The following is an 18049-nucleotide window of genomic DNA, read 5'->3' on the forward strand; positions in this document are numbered from 1 at the left end:
CAATTTAATAATTAAAGCCTGAAAGAAACCTGGGACGTGATCGGCTGAGAGGTGATGGCTTTTGCCATGCAGAACTTCCACTGATCAGAGTTTAATGAAGACAGGAGACTTACATGCTCAAACAAGAGTGCATGCAACAAGCTATTTTCATGAAAGCACTCTGTGTGGGACAGCTCACCTTACTGGAGTGCTGTGATGGATGGACAGATTGAAATGAGCCCTTCCTGAGAAAATGGCAGAGCAGATGCAGATCATCCTCTGTGGGAAAGAGTAGCTTAGATGCGTGGGGCAAAGTAAGAGCTCTCTAGTCAGGCCAGAGGAGGGTCACCAAGTATGACATTGTGGTTGAAATGTGCTACAGATCACTCACTAGTTAAGAAAGAAGATGCAGCTATCATTAATGATTTTTGGAAGTCTCTGTCACACATCCACATCCTCACCCCAACTTTTAACATGTTCAAACACAGCCGATCCAGGAGACGTCTGAAGGGTGTCACAGGTAACTTCTTGTCATACAGGCAGTAGGTGTGCCAGCCAGAAAGGACACACAACCGTGATGCTGTAGTGACTGTGGAATACTGGAGTTAGGTTCCTGAGAGGAGCAAGGGAGGAAAAAGAAGATAGAAAAAGGCATAAGAGCTGTAAGACAGAAGAAGGTGTGGGGGTTTGGGGAGTTTTTTTGTAGTTTACATCAGCAAGCAACTAAGCATAACACAGTCTTTCAGTCACTCTCCCCCCAGCTAGAGGAGAGAACTGGAAAAAAAAGACATAAATAGAACTCATAGGTAGAGAGAAAAACTACTTACTAAGGCAGAAGAGGAAGACAGAAATAATGGTAATAATATAAATACTAACATGTTTACAAAGTAAGTGATGCACAACGCTCGCTACCTGCTTACTAATGCCCACCCAGTCCCCCAGCAGTGGCTCTACCCCACCCAAATCCTGTTGGCCTTACTGTCTGGCAGGATGTCAGTTTGGGTCAGCTCTCGTGGTTCTAACCTCTTCAGCTTCTTGTGCTCCCCAGCCCCTTTCATTAGCAAGACAGTACAAGAAGCTGAAAATGTGAAATGCTCTTGGCTTTGTGCAGCACTCCTCTGTAGCAACTAAAATGCCCACCTGTTATCAACACTGATTTTTCTCCTAAAACCAAAACACAGTATCATATCAGACACTATGATGAAAATCAAATGCCCCAGTTGAAAACAGCATTCCATTTTAGCTACTAATGTACAATGAGGATGTTTGGCTGAGCGGACTTTCTTAAAATTCTCTCTCTAAGCAAATCCATCTGCTTTCTCAGATGCACAGCTTACCTGCAATGACACTGAGTAGACAAACTGAATAGTCCAAAACTACTCCCTTCTAAAGTTGTGGCTTCTAAAGATGGAAATATTCTTTTGACATCTCAGCTCTTTGTTGGGTAATGTACTGGAATTACTCTGGTCTCCTTTTAAGGTCCCAAACATTCCAGATGAGTTAGGAAGTAGCTTACAGCATTCTTAATGTGCTAGGCTCTTTGAGTTAAGTAAAATGCATTATTATTTCATTATTCCTTTTTTTTTTTTTCTTTTTCTTTTCAGTTATGCTGTGGTTTGCTTTGAAGGAGAGTATGATTCAGTCACTTAATATAATCAGCAATTTAAATAGAAAGTTCTCTTCCATACTGGGGAAATGCTGCAGCATTTTTGCCTTCTGTTTCATAAGACATACAAATACTGTTGATAGATTAAAAAATAATAATAATAAAGAAAAAAAATTACATTATCAGGGCTACCTATTTCTTTTCACACCCTGAGCAGGGTAGTCAGACCTGAACAACTAAAGGAAACAGATGGACCTAGAAAGTTCAAACCTTGAAGTAAGAAAATCTCCAGTAAAGAAAAATGCTTAGAGTCACAGAGGCAATTGTTCCATGGTTTGTAAAAATAGACAGCCCCCCACTCTGCAGCTTCAGCAGAACTCCATATCTAGTGATGTCATACTCTCAAATGCCCATGCCATCTCCTATCCCTACTACATTTCTAAATCAACTTACATACCAAAGTTAATAACTGGAAGACAAGCCTGCTTGCAAAGATCCTTAGTAGCAAATTCTCCCATTCTTCTAAGACTCCTTATCTCTGAGTGGTGCCTTGCCATTGGGACAAACTTTCCTGGTAAATCTACTGAAAAACCACTCTGCTATTTCAGAAGAAGCCTTTTCTGGAACAAGCCAAAGAAGTTGACAGTTTTCATCTGAAACTGTTCTATCCTCTGCCCCGCCATACTATGAGAGATGGTGATTGCTCTCCATCGCTACTAGTAGGTCAGCTTTTAATTTGACATTGAGACTCCAAAATCTTCAGTTGTGGTCACAAAATCTCTGCAAAGGACAAGTAATACATGCTTCAACTTCCTTTCCCATTTTTCCCGTCAAAGCGATGAAGTTACTCACCCCTTGAGAGTGCTGCTTTCAAAAGAGTTCTCTTCTGCACTGTAAGTCAAACAGCACTTACATTTTTTCCTCACAATGATGGAATTATTCTGTACTACTGACATTGAGGGCAGCCCAAATGTTTCAGATAACAGAGGAGATGCTCCAAATACTCATCACTGTTCTGTAGCAATAAGACCTGCAGCAAACACAGTGCCAATAGCCAGAGCTACTTCTGCAGAGTGCTATACTGCAGCACAGCACAATTTCACCTAACTGAAAGCAATATGTACCTCAGAATCCTCTGGGCCTCAGGAGACATCTTTCCCACAAGCAAGGAAGATAGGAAGATCAGCTCCCAAAGGCCCAAAAAAAAAAAAAAAGACTCTAGTAATTTCAGTAATCTGTTTTACACAGTGCCGTGCATTTCAAACCTAATCTTTTTTTGAGGGGTTAAGAAGTTAAGCAAAGGCCCATAAATATATCCAATACACTAATCTCCAAGTATCCTCAATACAGGTGGAAGCTGCATTTAAAGCTGAATTGCTCAGAATATTTATCGAAAGCTACTTTGTGTTTTACAGCTGAAGATCTATTTTCAAGAATGTAATGCCTGGATAAACAGAAGCACTTTCCCCTTCATAGACTTCCTTAAAAAAAATAATTCTGGCCTTAGTTTACAATGATAGAGCAAACAACAATGGCACAACCTCCCATATGAGCTTTTAAGGCACAACCACCCTATGTTGCTATGAGAGCAGGAAGCCTAAAAAAAATAGGATTCTCAGAAACACGGCGTTGTTGAGGTCGGCAGGACCCGAGGGACCACCTGCCAACCCGTAATTCCTGCCCTTGCTGCAGCAGGGACACACAGAGCAGGCTGCCCAGGCTTCCGGAGACCGCCGAGAAGACTCCACAGCCCCTGGGCAGCCCGCGCCAGAGCTCCCTCGCCCACAGTAAGCAAGCATCTCTTCTGCTCACACAGACTTTTTATTCTCTTTCCTTTGACTTTTGTCCCAGCCCCACACTGCCCACAGCGATGCCACTCTCCCACCCAGCTGGGTGCCACCTCCTCCGTGCAAGTAGGCGCAGCAGCACCCAGCAGGCGCGCCTCTGCTCTCGTCTCCCTGGAAACACGCGCTTCGCGCAATCCGGCACAACAAATGCGTTATCTCGAGGTCCGACCAGGCACAAATTCACCAGCCAGAACATAAATTTCAATCCCTCGGTGCCAGGAGCGCCCAGCAGCTTCCTCCTTTCCTAGGGGGGAAGCCCACGCGGGGTCCCTAACGGCCGCCCCCTCCCGCGCGCCCGCGGCGGCGGCGCCGTCCCTCAACCTATGACGTCACCTCCACCCGCCGGAGGGCCGGACTCCGCGCGCAGCGGCACCACGCGCCCAACGCACGCGTCGGACGCACAAAGCCCAACGCAGGCGCCCTACCGCTCTCCTGCCCGCCGCTCTCTTCGATCCGCTCTTTCTCGCAGGAGTACGCATGCCTCAACAGCGTGAGGCGGAGTCGAGAGGGAGAAGGAGGGTGAGGGGAAGAGGGAGGAGCCGGAGTCGGAGCCGAGGCGAGGGAGTGGGCTCCGCCTCCTCTCCTTCTTCCTCCTCCTCCTCCTCGCCGATCCGCGACTCCTGCCTGCCGCTGCTCTCCACCCTCCCCGCGTACAGCGTGCGGCTCGCCTCCCGCCGGCGCCGCCGCTGCCACGACGGCCGCAGAAACAAAGGAGGAGGGAAGCGGCGGCGGCTCTACGCCTCGCAGTCCCCGGACCCTCGCTATCCCGGCAGCGACCCGCAGCCCTCTCCGACACCCGACGCGCAGCTTCCGGCTGCTGGCACCAGGTAGGTGGGCGCGGAGAGGGCGGCGGGGCCGGCTCCGAGGGCGTCTCGCCGGGGCCTGGGAGGCTCGGGCCCGCCCGCGGCGGCACAATGGGGGGCGCGGGGCCGGCGGCGTCCGGGCCGTGACTCAGGGCTTTGCGTGCGGCTCGGTCAAGGGCCCGCCCCCGGGGTTGTCATCCGGGCCTGACGGCCTCCGGGGCTCCTGTGCGCCGGTACCCACGGGGCGGGGGCAGAGCGGACAGGGGAGCGTGGCGCACTCCGGGCACTTGGCAGCGCCGGCCTCTTTGTCTGGCGCCGCGCTGGGCCCGCGCCGTGCTCCTCCGCGGCGCCGCGCTGCCAGGACTTGGCTTTTTCTTTGTAAACGGCGGTCCCTCAGGCGGCGGGGTACGTAGGCCGGCGGGCCCCAGGTTTTGCGATCGGTTTGAAGCCTATCTGTTTGGTTCGCTATCCGGTCTCTAACGTTAAAATTCGAACCGACGAAGCGCGGTGTCGGGACTCGCAGCGGGACCTCAGAGCTCGGCCGAGCCTTCCCGCCTCGCTGCCCGGCCCTGAGGGACTGCCCAGGGCAACGCTTCCGTGCTGTGAGGGCGCGGGGAGAAGTGGTGGCATCCCTCGGGCCAAGGCTTTACCCCCTCCGGGAAGCAGAGCGAATTTTATTTTTCCTCCCCGCAAAAGGGAGGCGATCCGGCCGTTGTAGCCTCCTGCCCCGGGAGGTCGGGGGCCTTACAGTGAGCTGTGAGGCCCGTTGTAACACCCGCTGTGTCTGGGGCTGAAAATGGCTGTTGGGGATGACGAGCCGGTGATGCTGCGCTTCCCTGATTGAATTTTGGTCTTCTCACTCTCTCTTCCTTTAGAAAGGAAGCCGCGGTCCTGTTAATCAGATTTCATATCTTGCTCTCGCGGTGGGTGTATGCGCGGCTGCCTCGGCCTTGTAGGCTGTACGGAGCTGTCAGCCCTTGGAGATATAAATAGAAGCTGATTTCAGAGGCCCCTATTGACGGGGTTTTGTGTCTGAGCCTCCAGCTCAGCCTGTCACATTGCAGCCTTGTGACAGGCGGAAGCTAATGTGCTCACCCATGTGACCCGTGCTTCTGAGAAATATTGAGGAAAGCAGTACACATGTGATGGCATTGGGAGCTGGCTTTTTAAAGGAGGGAAGCTATATCTGTAGGAACACTTCAGCTAGCTGCTGACATTCATAGGTGTTCCACTAGGGAGGAATTGGAGAAGTGTGTAATTCGTCTGGTCTGAAGACCTTGTTTCAGCCATTGCTGGTTCAGAACCTGATACAGCAAAACCTAGCATACTGGATAGTGAATTCCGCTTGGTAAGTTTTTTTTATAACTGTTCACCTGTGTGTGCGATAAATAAAAATAAATGGTTAGACCTGGATCTTCTTCAGAAGCCTGAAAAACACCATTTCTGAAGGGCTGGACAACAGCCCATCTTTTCTGTTAGGGATGTATATTTCAAACAATGGAAGAAGCTGCAGACCAAGCAGCTGACAAGGCTTGCTGTTTGTAGTATTTTAAAAACAGTGTTAGCACCTGAAGCTGGATGCTTTAGGTGGTAAAATATGATTCACAATATGAATCAGATTCACAGCTTGAATCTAATCTGAACTGGAACATGTTAGTTGAGATTGATGGTGGCAGCATATTTGATAGTGTTTTAAGCTTACCTACTTAACAAGAGGGCAGAAATGGGCTCTTTGTTTTTCTCTAAGTGTAAACCTAGAATGTAGATGAGAGGTTTTAGATTTGCGTAGTTTAGTCATGATTTACGCTGACTTCCGTGTCTGACGTGTAAGGCTGTAGAAATGCAGTGTTGTTAAGTGTTTTATCGAAGTGGAAATGACTACGTGTACCAATGCAGCTCTATTTATAGCTGGGGAAAAAATCAGGTTCCATAATCACCTGCAGGAAAAAAATAAAAAAATAAAAAAATCTACTGTTTCTGAATTATTTTTCTCCTAGAAACTTAGTTGAATTGGACAAAGGCTACTGTCAGTTGCAATTACTAAGCTATTGAAATCTGACTTTACAGTAATTGCTGTGTAGCATTTAATTAATTATAAAAAGTGTTTTTCTGTGCAGCATAATAAATGTGCTTTCAGCATTCTTGAGTTCTCACAAGTATCAGCTGTGAAATATCTCTTTTTTGACTTTTCCTGAGTAGGAAGGCTGTCATCTAAAGAAGGTATGCAAATGTCTTCGGGATTTAGAAACACTATACTTGGCATGTGGAGACAAATGCAATATGCTTACATATCCTCAATTTGTATTACATTGCTTGATTTCAGTGCTCAAGTTTTGTTGCTCTTGCAAATCAAAGGCTTTGTTTCTGTATCGGTTTTTCTGCTCACCTTACTTTGCTGAGATTCACCAGCAGTGAAGGGGAAATATTGTTATTTGTAACTACTGCAGTTTGCGTTACGGACTTAGGCATTGTCTGTTGGAGGGTTTGGAAGTCTTGCTATAACTTTATTAATACAAATAATTTAAATGGCTCTTTTGAGAAGTGTCAGCAGCATGATGGGATGTACCTGGGAAAGCAAAGTCAGGTCTAATCTTATTTCAGAAATATTGTTTAGATTCTGTTGAAGAGACTGTTGTGCACTTGTTGTTGCCAGTTAATACTCGGTATCAACTTTCATACACAGCCTGAGGAGTATTTGAGGCCTTGTTTTGGAAACTTCTAAAGATACGAATACAGGTTTTAACTGGCTGTTGCCAATACTTCAGGGATCTTATTGTTTTTTGTTTTTTGTTTTTTTTGTTTGTTTTTTTTAACAAATGGACTGTGGAAGTTAATCCTGCTAGTAATAGAATAAATGTCAAAATGTTGCAAAATCAACATTATTGAAAAAGTGGAGTGGTTCTGAATGGAATTTGGTAAAATAAGCTGTTAATTGCCAAAATGGTACAGCAGATACGAGGTTGATTTTGCTTATTCTGCATATCCATGCTAATGCTCAGAGATTGAGAACGAAGGGCTTTTTGCCATTAATTGAATTTGGTCATAACCTGGACACGCAGCTCAATGTTTGACAAGCATGCTACTTCTCAGTATCATCAGCATGATAACTTTTTTTCTTGTCTTAAGGATATGTAATGATGTTACTTAACAATACAACTGCAGTATTGAATGGCTCATTAATGACCATGAATCTCTTTTTAAGAATGCTGATATCATTTTATGGGAGCAGGGTGAGCAGACGTGCTTTAATTCTGTAACCCTGTAATTGATTTTGGTGACATGTCTGCTCCTAATGCAGTTCTTGCTTTTATTTACAGCATCGAGATGACTCAGGAGACAAACCAGACCCCAGGGCCTATGCTGTGTAGTACAGGATGTGGATTTTATGGAAATCCGAGGACAAACGGGATGTGTTCTGTTTGCTACAAAGAACATCTTCAACGGCAGCAGAACAGTGGCAGAATCAGTCCAATGGGTAAGAGTTTATAGTATCTCTGTTTTCTTGGTTTTATTTTATTTTGAATTAAAATATAAAACTGATGAAGAGGAATCTCATAACGTGTTTTGGGAGAACTTCTGAATATTGTATACTGAAATAACAAATTTCAAAGAGTATACTTATTCAAAACACAGTAAAAATAGGAATGTGTTTCTGTGTAATATGTTGTGATCCACCCTTAATTTTTTTCTCCACTTATTTCTAGTGTCAGTATATTCTTACATGATCTCTTACATGATATTACAGTTGTAATATAGTCTGTCTTTTAAGTAAGAGGTAGTGTGCAGTATAATGAATAATGTATGCAAGTTCATAACTATATGCAAGAATATTTGACTAATGTATTCTACAACTTGTTTATAATGACTTAAATTCTTGTTTTGTAGGACCAGCCACTGGTTCAAACAGTCCTACCTCAGACTCTACATCTGTTCAGAGAGCAGATACTACTAGCTTAAACAACTGTGATGGTGTTGCTGGCAGCACATCTGAAAAATCGAGGTAAGATGAAAGCATTATTTTGAGTTTCAGATGAGCTGTGAGTATGTAGCAAGTTAATGATTGGCAGTAACTTTGACCCACTTCACTCAATTTCTTAGGAGCAGAAGGCACACCTGACAGTGCTTTTCTTTATAAATCTTTGTAAATGACTAGTGATTAAAATGTTTGGTGTTGTACTTCTGCATTTGCAGTTTATCTGGAGAAGTGTTTGCTCCGGATTTGACTATTTTCTACTATGGGGAGCTAAAATAGAATCAAAAATATTTTGAAGATAGTAGAAGCAGGAGTTAGGGACGAGCATCAGGACTAGTTAAACAAGTAGTCTGTTGATGGGTTTGGACATTTTTATTATGTACTTAAAACTGATGTAAAATTACATGTTTCACTGTACATGAACAGAAATGTGCCTGTTGCCGCTTTGCCTGTAACGCAGCAAATGACAGAAATGAGCATTTCAAGAGAGGAAAAAGTAACACCGAAAACAGAGACTGAGCCAGGTATGTTTGTGGCGTAACACTGGTTGTGCTGGTGACTTAACCAAAGTTGACAGAGGAGGCATATCCCATTGTGGTGCTGGTCTTCAGGAATTGTTAAGAAAGTTAATGATGTGTTTTAAATAGTTTTCCCTTGGAATCAAGGAAAAATGACTGGTGCTAGAATATAGCTTTAAGTTGCATGTTCAGTATTGGTTAAAAACAAACTGACACATCTGAAGATAGTTTTGACTCCCAATCCTTTTTTTTTTTTTTTTTTTTCTTTTTTTGGCACTCTACAATTGCATCTAGGGTAAATTGGTCAATTTTGAAGTCCAAAGATTTTTATGCATAATCTAGCAGTACAACTTCTGCTGACTCATGGCTTGTTGGGTTTAAAAAATGGAGTTCTTACAAATTCTTTTCTACAGAGAAATGAAGGTGGAGGAAGGACTTAAAAATGCTGACAAAAATGGTTACAGGTTCTTTAAATAAGAAATCAGTTGAGATTTAAATAAGAAATTGTTGATTCTTTAAATAAGAAATGTTGAGAAATCAGTAGATATATATAATTATATCAGTAGATATAATTAAAGCATTGTTCTGTGGATGTAGGATACTTAAAGCTGGGAATTAATCTTCAGTTTAGATGTTTTGTTCTTGCACTGGAAGGTTGAGCTGTAGTGATTAAACTTAAAAGTGCAAATTGCTTGGAGGGAGGCAGGAAAGGGACTGCAACTGAGTGGTTGAATTCATTTATTAATCTACTTAAATGAATACCTTGATGTATTCATTCTGTGCGTATATGTATCCCCATTTTTTAATGTAACAATTATGAAGTATTCTTAAAACAGAAGCTGATAATTGGTAAATTTAAACTGAAGATAAGATTAATGTTTTTCACTTATGAAGTCGGGTATAAAATGCAAAGGACGCTACTCAGCACGGGATAAAAGTGGTTTTTAACTAACTCTGGTTTTGCTCTAACTGATATTTAATTGCTCATTTTTTCTACAGAGGGTTTTACCATTTGCAACTAGTCTTGCTGAGCTGAGATTCCGTGACAAGAGCTAAAGTCCATTTCAAAAGTGTATTTCTTCTTGTTCTGTTCAGAGCAGATTTCTTTACTAATACTATTATAACTAATGTCATCAGAAGAGTATTTCTTTACATGACTTAAAAAGCTCAACTGTGATATTTATGAACCTGTAGAACTTTTAAGATTTCCTGCCTGAAATGGTGTCAAGCAAGCCGAAGAAATGCATAAAATGGTAGCAATGGAGAAGTACTAAGTGAATTTACTCTTACTGAAACTGCCAATAGTAGCCTGTCATTTTGCTGTGTGTAACAGACAACCTTCAATTTCAGACCCAATACCTGTTTTTTTCCTTAACAAGTGAGCTATATGATAGCTGTCACCTGCTTCTCTTGATTAAAAAGGGGGGAGGGTGGGAATCCAATAGCAGCTCAAGATACTGTTGTATTTTTGTAAGTAATCTTGCCGGTTGAAAGCAGTAACAGTTGTTGCAAGTTGATGTACTGCCGCAGCACTTGAATGTTTCTGGGGAAACTTCTGGAACAAAACTGCCTCCCTTAGTATGTCTTGCAGCCTTTCAGAGCTGTAAGAAGATTATTATAAAGATAGAAAGAGACATTATACAAAGTTGGGTATTATTATTTTAAACTGAAAAAGAGTAGGTTGAGATTAGACATTAGGACGAATTCTTCAATTTGAGCGTGGTAAGGTACTGGCACAGGCTGTCTAGAGAGGATGTGGATGTCTCATGCCTTGTAGGCATTCAGGGCCAGGTTGGATGGGCCCTGGGCAGCCTGAATTGGCAGCCCTGCCCTTGGTATAACTGTTGGAAATGGTGGGCTTTGGAGTCTCCTTCAACCCTTTCTGTATGTTTATGATACCCATAAGATGTTCTATCTCACGTGTGAGAAAATATGCCGTAGGCTTCAGAATCCCTGTTGTGTCTGGACTGGTTGCATTTTTCTTCTCTTCCTTTTTCCAGTGACATTCAGTGTGTGATGTTCTCTCCTCCTGAGGCGGAGGTGAGACAGCAATGCACAATAATTCATAACAACAGAGCTGATCTTTTCTATTAGTTGTAACTCTCTAAGATAATACCACAGTCTTGAAGTCTAGTTCTGAGCACAGAACTGACCCTAGAAACTGAACTTACAACTGTTACACAGATAGTAGTGTAGAGCATGAACAGCATGACCTTTAAGTAAAGTACATCTCTCCTTTTAACATCATCACTGACATAAAGTTGCATTCTTTTCTGCCAGAACTTCATTAGGAAGAGAAATTTTCAGTGTTTCCTTTGCAAGCCAGAAAGCTATAAATAATTACATCTGGCAATTGATATATTTTTTTAACAATGTGTAGCTTAAATTAAGAAGCTGTTGAGGTTGGGAACGGTAAAACTTTACAGGCTTATCTTGCTTTATTTTTATTTTTATTTTCTCCCCAGGTTGAGATTGCAAACTGGATTCTCATTCAGACAAATCAAGTTTTCAAGTAGTCATATCTTAACAGTTGAAGGAAAAGATGTGTGTCGGATGTAACTGACCCAGTTGGTTGTAATTGACATGTCTAGCACACTGTATTTTCTTCTGACCTGTAATTTTGTAGTTCAGCTGTATTATTTCATATTTGAACAGCGGCATATGTTATCTAGTTCCCTATATGATGAACTACTCGCAAGTCAGAAATCTAAAGGCCTCTGTGTCTAAACTCCGCTAAGTGGGCTCTATTTACATAATATTCATAAGCTTTTGACCTGCTTTTACACTTACTATTATTAAGAAATGAATTATAGTACAGAATTTACCCAAAGCGTTCTAGAAATTATTCACAGCTATTTGTTTTTTCATTTTGTTTTTTTCCTTTTGTGGATTACAGGAATTCAATGCCAAACCTAGTTTGACTTCTTTCCCTTCTTTGTATTATACTATCAGAGCAATATACAGGAATTCAGCAAGTTGGTAAGGCGTAGTGTAGCCCTTCCTTATGAAACCTGTTTTGTTCTAGCAGGCATGCAAGTACTAGTGAAAGATACTTACAAAAGAGAAAAATGAGTTGGCATATTAGGCATTTTTAAAAATGTTTTGAAAACACATATATTTAAACATCATGTTATTTCAAGTTACTGTATGTTTTTAGCACTTCTTGTGGTTTTGTCTGTCTTTCCATGGTTCAATTATAAGTCTCCTGTGAAGTGTTTGTTACCAGACATGATTGATATCAGCGTGCATGTTAGTGACTTAGATTTGCTTTGTTTTTAATGCATTAGTAACTTTAGTAATTAATTTAGCAATTAATTAGTAATTTTAGAGTGCAGGGTATGATGCCATAGCTGAGGAGTAATATGGCATGTAATGAAAGTGAATGCGAAATTGAAATGTCTGTTCTCATGTAACGTATTTTAAAAATACTCAGATAACTGCTAAACTGCGGCCTAATTCCATCCATACTGCAGATTGTTTCTTTTTTTTTTTTTTGAAGTAATATTTAATGAGCTTCAGAAGGCAGTGGAAAATGGTGTTTGACTCACTTGTCTACTGACTCTACAAAGCCAATATGATTTTTTAATGTTATCTTGCATCCAGGTTCAGACCATGTTATGAGAGTTGCTCTAACTTAATTGTAGATGTCGTCAGTGTGTGTTGCTGGTAATAGTGCAAGATGCTGAACAGATTGCTAATGAAATATGGTAGGCTTGAGATTATAACTGGTACTTGTTGGATTTTGATGCTGTAATAATTGCTTTGTTAATTCTGATTTGGCTTTGCATGTTATAATATTTAACCATGTTGTAACGACAGACAGTTTGTTTGTAGTCATTATTAAAGTCAGCTGATACAACTTTTTGCATTTTGCATTCAAAATAGTTTATCTTCATGTTACCCATGTCTACTGTAATATCTGTAGATAGCCCTGCTTTATATAATTCTGAAATTGGATTGGCTTGAAGTCTTGGAAAATAGAACTGAGGGTCCAACTGTGGTCCTGTGCTTATTGCTGATAGAATGCTGTTTTAACTTCTTCCCTGAAATGTTTGTGGTAGATCATGTCTTCATGGTGACCAAATTGAAGTATTTGTGCAATGTGTAAACCAGGATGTCTTTACATTAATAAAATATTTAAAATATTTTATATGCTTGTTAGTTGGGCATATGGGAAATAAGGTACATGCTGCAGAATATATTCATTCTCTTGCCTGTGAAATTAGAAGTGAAGTTTATTTTTCAGCCTTTTCATTTTTGGCTCCTAGATTGCCATAGCAGTTCTGGTTTCTGAAAAATAAAGCATTTACTTCCAAGAAGCTTGACAAAGCCTAACAAGGACTGTTCATCTTTTTAAATTCCAATTTTATGTACTAGTCTGTTGTATTTAAAACAAAATAAGAGGATTTGGTGATCTGCAGTTTCTGCTCTGGTACTGCAGATGTTTAGTCGGCTGTCTTTCTGATTACTCCAGACTTTACCTCCATTCTTATTTGTTTTGGTTTTGCTAGTTTTGTGTTGGCCAACGGAATTGGTTTCATGAAGTCAAGTTAAGACGCTTGTATTTTTATATTTTCAAGACTGACTTTGCTCTGCCAGCATCTAGGGTTATCTACTATACTAGGTTTATCTACTTCCAGCATCTACGTAAGGTTATCTACTTAGTAATCCTATGATAGTTGTGCAGTTCAAGCTGCTGGAATCCTGTGTCGTGGTTAATTTATACATAATCAGAAAATAAGTTTCTAGTTGGTGTTAGTTGAGAGGCCTTTTTCTGGTTACTTTTGGTATATGGAGGATCGAAGAAAAATAGATGTGTTTTTCAACTGAAAATCATCAAATAAATAACTTTTCGTGTGAAAAATCTGAAAAATAACCATAGTAGGCATCCTTTTCTGCAGCAGCTATGTTTGCATAAGCAAACCTACTGTCCATTTTGAAAATGCAGTTGTCATAGTGTTGTTTTTGAAAAAGTCACTAAGGTTTAATAGCTTGGTCAGGTAAGAGCTTTGTTCTCTTTAGGATCTGTCTATGTTTGGTTGAGTAGCTGTCATGCTGTGGCGTGTGGCTGACTTCATTCATCAGCAGCATCAGTGTTCCCACATGCCTTTTGTGAAGATCTGTCTTATCTTCAGATTATACATGAAAGAAGCTTTCCCAGAGTTATGATGCAATACCTGTATTGGTGGGCTTTTTTGGATACCTCTAATACTGAGATTTATGTTACTCTTTATTACCCTAGCAGATGTGTGGTAGACTTCTCTGTGCGTGATGGTAATGCAGCTTATTACAGCTACAGATAACTTTGGTCTGAAATGATTAATAAGGTTCACCCGATTCTGAACATCTGTTATTCCTAAGTTTTTTCAGCCTTGTAACAGAACAATTGGTCTGATTAAAATTCAAGTGGAGTAAACCTGATCAGTTAGCTTTTGGAGCCAAAGCTTGGTAAGGGAAATGATCACAATGATGAAGATGGCTTTGTGCCAGCAGGAACTCAGCTAAAATGATAAAAACATCTTTTAGTAGTATGGAGCTTAATTCATCCAAACAGGGATATTGTTACTGAGGAAGCTGGTCTGCAGGTAAAAGTAACCATGTTGTTTTTTGTACTCGCAGTTCTTGTCCAGTGATTTAATCCCTGATCATATTGCAATTATTTGAAGCACTAATTATTTTTGGATAAATAATACTAGAGCATTTGCCTGATGGGTGATAGGAAGAGTCCTTCTTTTCTGAGGGAAAGTACTTACTTTTAAAGAAATAAACGGTATGTTTCAATTTGAATTCAGGGAGCTCTGCCCCATCTTACTTATTAAGTCTTTACTGCCTTTTCTCTGCATGTTCTACTCTTCCTTCTTTACTGAACGCATTTTAGTTGTGTAGGAAAGATAACTGTTCAGCAGCTTATTTGGGAAATGGGCCTCTGCAGCCCATTTCTTAGGACTATTTTCTTCACTTCCTGGTTCCTGTGCTGCTAGGTGTGGCTGTGAACACTTGGTGCAGGTTCCTTGAGCACAGGAGAAAGAGTACCTGCAGTAACTGTAATGTTCTCACTGAGATGGATTTGTTCTCTTTTGCTTCCTTGTGAGCATGTTAGGCAGTGATAAAGGTTGTTGTTTTTTATTTTCCTTGCTTTAATTTTATCTTAGTGCATGGTGTGAGTGACTTCAGTTATTTAGGTCATTCTTGATTTGCCCCTTCTTTTATCCATTTTCTCTTGCATCTGACTGAAACAGCATGTAGCCTGTGAGGGCTCATACTGTGAATTCCTTCTCATGCAGATGAAGCTTCCCTCTGGCTAGTTGTACAGCAAATTGCAGCGTGCAGAAATATTTTTGGTTCCTCTTTTTTTCCTGTCATGGCTTACACTTATCGTTGCATTTTTAAACAAATTAACAGCATAACAAATCTAAAAGGAGCTTGACTTCGTCTTTTGGATGCTGCTTGTTTGGTTTTTTTTAATGCTGTAACTGGGGCTTGATAGCACCCAGGATTTGTATGCTGTTTGTCATATCAATGTCCTTTAACTTGTTTTGGTCAGAAGCTCTTACGTGGATTGACTGATACCAATTACTGCTTTCTTTGGAATTGAAAAATAAGCTCAAAGCATCATAACTGGAACTCTAGAAAATGTTGATAAATCACAAATACAAAGAAGTTTTCTCAAAAAACAGTAACAGGTTACTCCAAAAAGTACTGACAACAGTAATGATTGTAATGCAAGTCCTATAACATTTTGTTACTCTTGTGGACTAAGCAACAGACCAAACACTTCACAATTTTTTTAGAAAAAGATCTCTACCAGACAAGAAATACAGTAAAGGGCTTTTGTAATTTATTAGGACTATTAAACAAATGTTCAAGAAAATATTAGCAGCTATTGTCTTACTGTATAAAATTTTGGAGGTTTGAATGGTGAGTACTTCTTGTTACTTCTGAGAATTAGAACTTGTCACTTCTAAATCTTTCTTAGACTCCAGTCAGGAATTCAAGGCCTGTCTTCCACAGTGAATCGTGAGGCTTCCAAGGTGTGGGGGATAATAGTGATCTTTTATTTTTCATAACACATACAAACATGATAATATAAATGAAATTAAATAACAATTTAAAGATAGGAAAATAGCATAACTCTCTCTTTGTGTCTGAAAAATCTAAATTCTCACGGGAAGTAAAAAAATCTGAACTCAAACCTTATTTGTATGCATAAATTTCATTACAAATATGTTTTTAAGGCTTACGTACTTTGCTTATTCTGTAATGTATTTTGTAGTTTGCTCCTTGTATTTTAAAATAATTTGTATCATCAAACAGCTGGGAGTTCTCAGGAAAACGGTGCTAGGAATAGGGTCCATTGATTATATGTGTCAGAGATAGCATTAAAATATATACCCTGAGCTATCTTCCATGAGAGTTGTATATAAATTAAGGGGATATTAAAGCAACAACAAAAATACCCTTTAATTTGATGAGAATAATTTTTTAAAAGAAAATAAACAGATTCATGCAAGTTCTGTGAATGACATTTTTTCGGTAACAAGTAAAATGTCACTGACTTATTTTTCACTTGCTTCTGTCATGAACAGACTTCAATTTTTACTATACCTGCTTGCACTTTAAAGCCAAATATAGCTTAAGAATATAGATACTTATTGTGAAAAATCCATACTTCATTCTTCAAATTACTGAATAATAAGATTCTTTTGTATGATGTGTTTTATAGCAGTGTTCTGGATCTGTCCCCAAATCAGTAGTTTGCTGTGAGCTGTCTTTGTGAATTGTTTCAGGTTTTGGTTCTCTTGATTTCAGAGGTATATAGTGGCACAATAACCAGTACTATGACAGTGACGTATTACTGACAAATTCATTTTTATCCAGTTGTAAGTATGTTCCAGTTGATTACATTCTCTGTAGGTATCATCTCTGTTCAACTACACTTTGCATGTGATAATATTTTTACTATTTTAAAAGAAATTTTACTTGATTGTGTGGTTGTTCTTAGTATTGAGAGCACGTGCAACTTTGGGTGAGCATTAAATATACCTTAGATTTTCTGACTAGTAGAACTGTAGAGAAAATATGACCCAAAAGGGGAACTTGCAGTGGACTTAAAAATCTTTGTGATTTACTTTTTCATAGTCTAGTCTGCAGTACTTCATACAGTCTATTTAGAGTCTTAATAGTGGGAAGTAATCTTTAGAAATGTATGCTTGTTACTGTATAGTTAGATATGGTCATGAAAAGTAAGAAATTGTAACCTTTCTATTCTTTGCTTGCTTTAACAGTTGTTACTCAACCAACCCCATCAGTTTCTCAGCCTAGTACTTCACAAAATGAAGAGAAAGCTCCTGAACTTCCCAAACCAAAGAAGAACAGATGTTTCATGTGCAGAAAGAAGGTTGGCCTTACAGGTAGGAGAACACTTAAATGCTGAAAAAGATTTAACTTAACAGTGAAGTTGATCACGAAATCCTAATTACTTCCAAATGACATGTTTTGGAAACTTTTTTTTTTTTTTTTTTTTTTTTTTTTTTTTGCTAGGCTGTTGTAAGTCAGAGGAGTCAAACATATATGATTTTCTTCTATAGCAACTAAGCCATTAACTTACAGCTTTCTTAAATACAAAGCTTTCTAATGATGCTGTATATTTTCCTTTGGACAGGATTTGACTGCCGCTGTGGAAACTTATTTTGTGGACTTCACCGTTATTCTGACAAGCATAACTGCCCCTATGACTACAAAGCAGAAGCTGCAGCAAAAATAAGGAAAGAGAATCCCGTGGTAGTGGCTGAAAAAATCCAGAGAATATAAATGGAACTGCTTATGAAAAGACTGACTTTTTGGTTTTGTTTATAATATATCTTAGGAAAACATTGAAGAGCAGGTGCATGGCCATTTTCCTTCGATGTTCTCCAAAGTTGTTTTGTTTTTTAGTCTTGTTTGTCTTAATTATATTTCAGAATGTTTGGTAGTTTGTTACAGGCAGGATTGGATAGGTACAGCCCTTGAAAATATGTATGCCCTCCTTAGAATATAGCTGAATGATTAGAAACCTGCGCAGGAATACACATGCACAGAGGACAGACTATTATTTCACTTGTGCCAAACAAATGTATGCCATCTGCATGTTTGCAGCAGATCTGCCTTTTGAAATGTCTGAGGTATATAATCTTTGGCTAGTGTTATGTGCCTGTTTTGGAGAAGGATACATCAAAAAGGCTGGCAGCCTACTTTTGTCATTATATATCTCATTCTGGTTTTAGTTGCAACACTCCATTGTTTTCTACCAGAATTTAAGCTATGTAGAGAGATCTGCCTTTCAG

General features: G+C 40.1%; 1 protein-coding gene across 1 annotated transcript; it reads left to right on the top strand.

Moving 5' to 3' along the window:
- Nucleotides 1-7559: 7559 nt before the first annotated feature.
- Nucleotides 7560-17537, top strand: ZFAND5 (zinc finger AN1-type containing 5; the record flags this gene model as incomplete). The annotated part of the gene is made up of 5 exons (XM_079548936.1): nucleotides 7560-7710; nucleotides 8121-8235; nucleotides 8635-8732; nucleotides 17012-17137; nucleotides 17389-17537. 5 exons carry the CDS (start codon nucleotides 7560-7562, stop codon nucleotides 17535-17537), a joined length of 639 nt encoding a protein of 212 aa, XP_079405062.1.
- Nucleotides 17538-18049: the final 512 nt, after the last annotated feature.

The sequence above is a fragment of the Tetrao urogallus genome, assembly GCF_951394365.1.
Source record: "Tetrao urogallus genome assembly, chromosome: Z".
NCBI classification, from domain to species: domain Eukaryota; kingdom Metazoa; phylum Chordata; class Aves; order Galliformes; family Phasianidae; genus Tetrao; species Tetrao urogallus.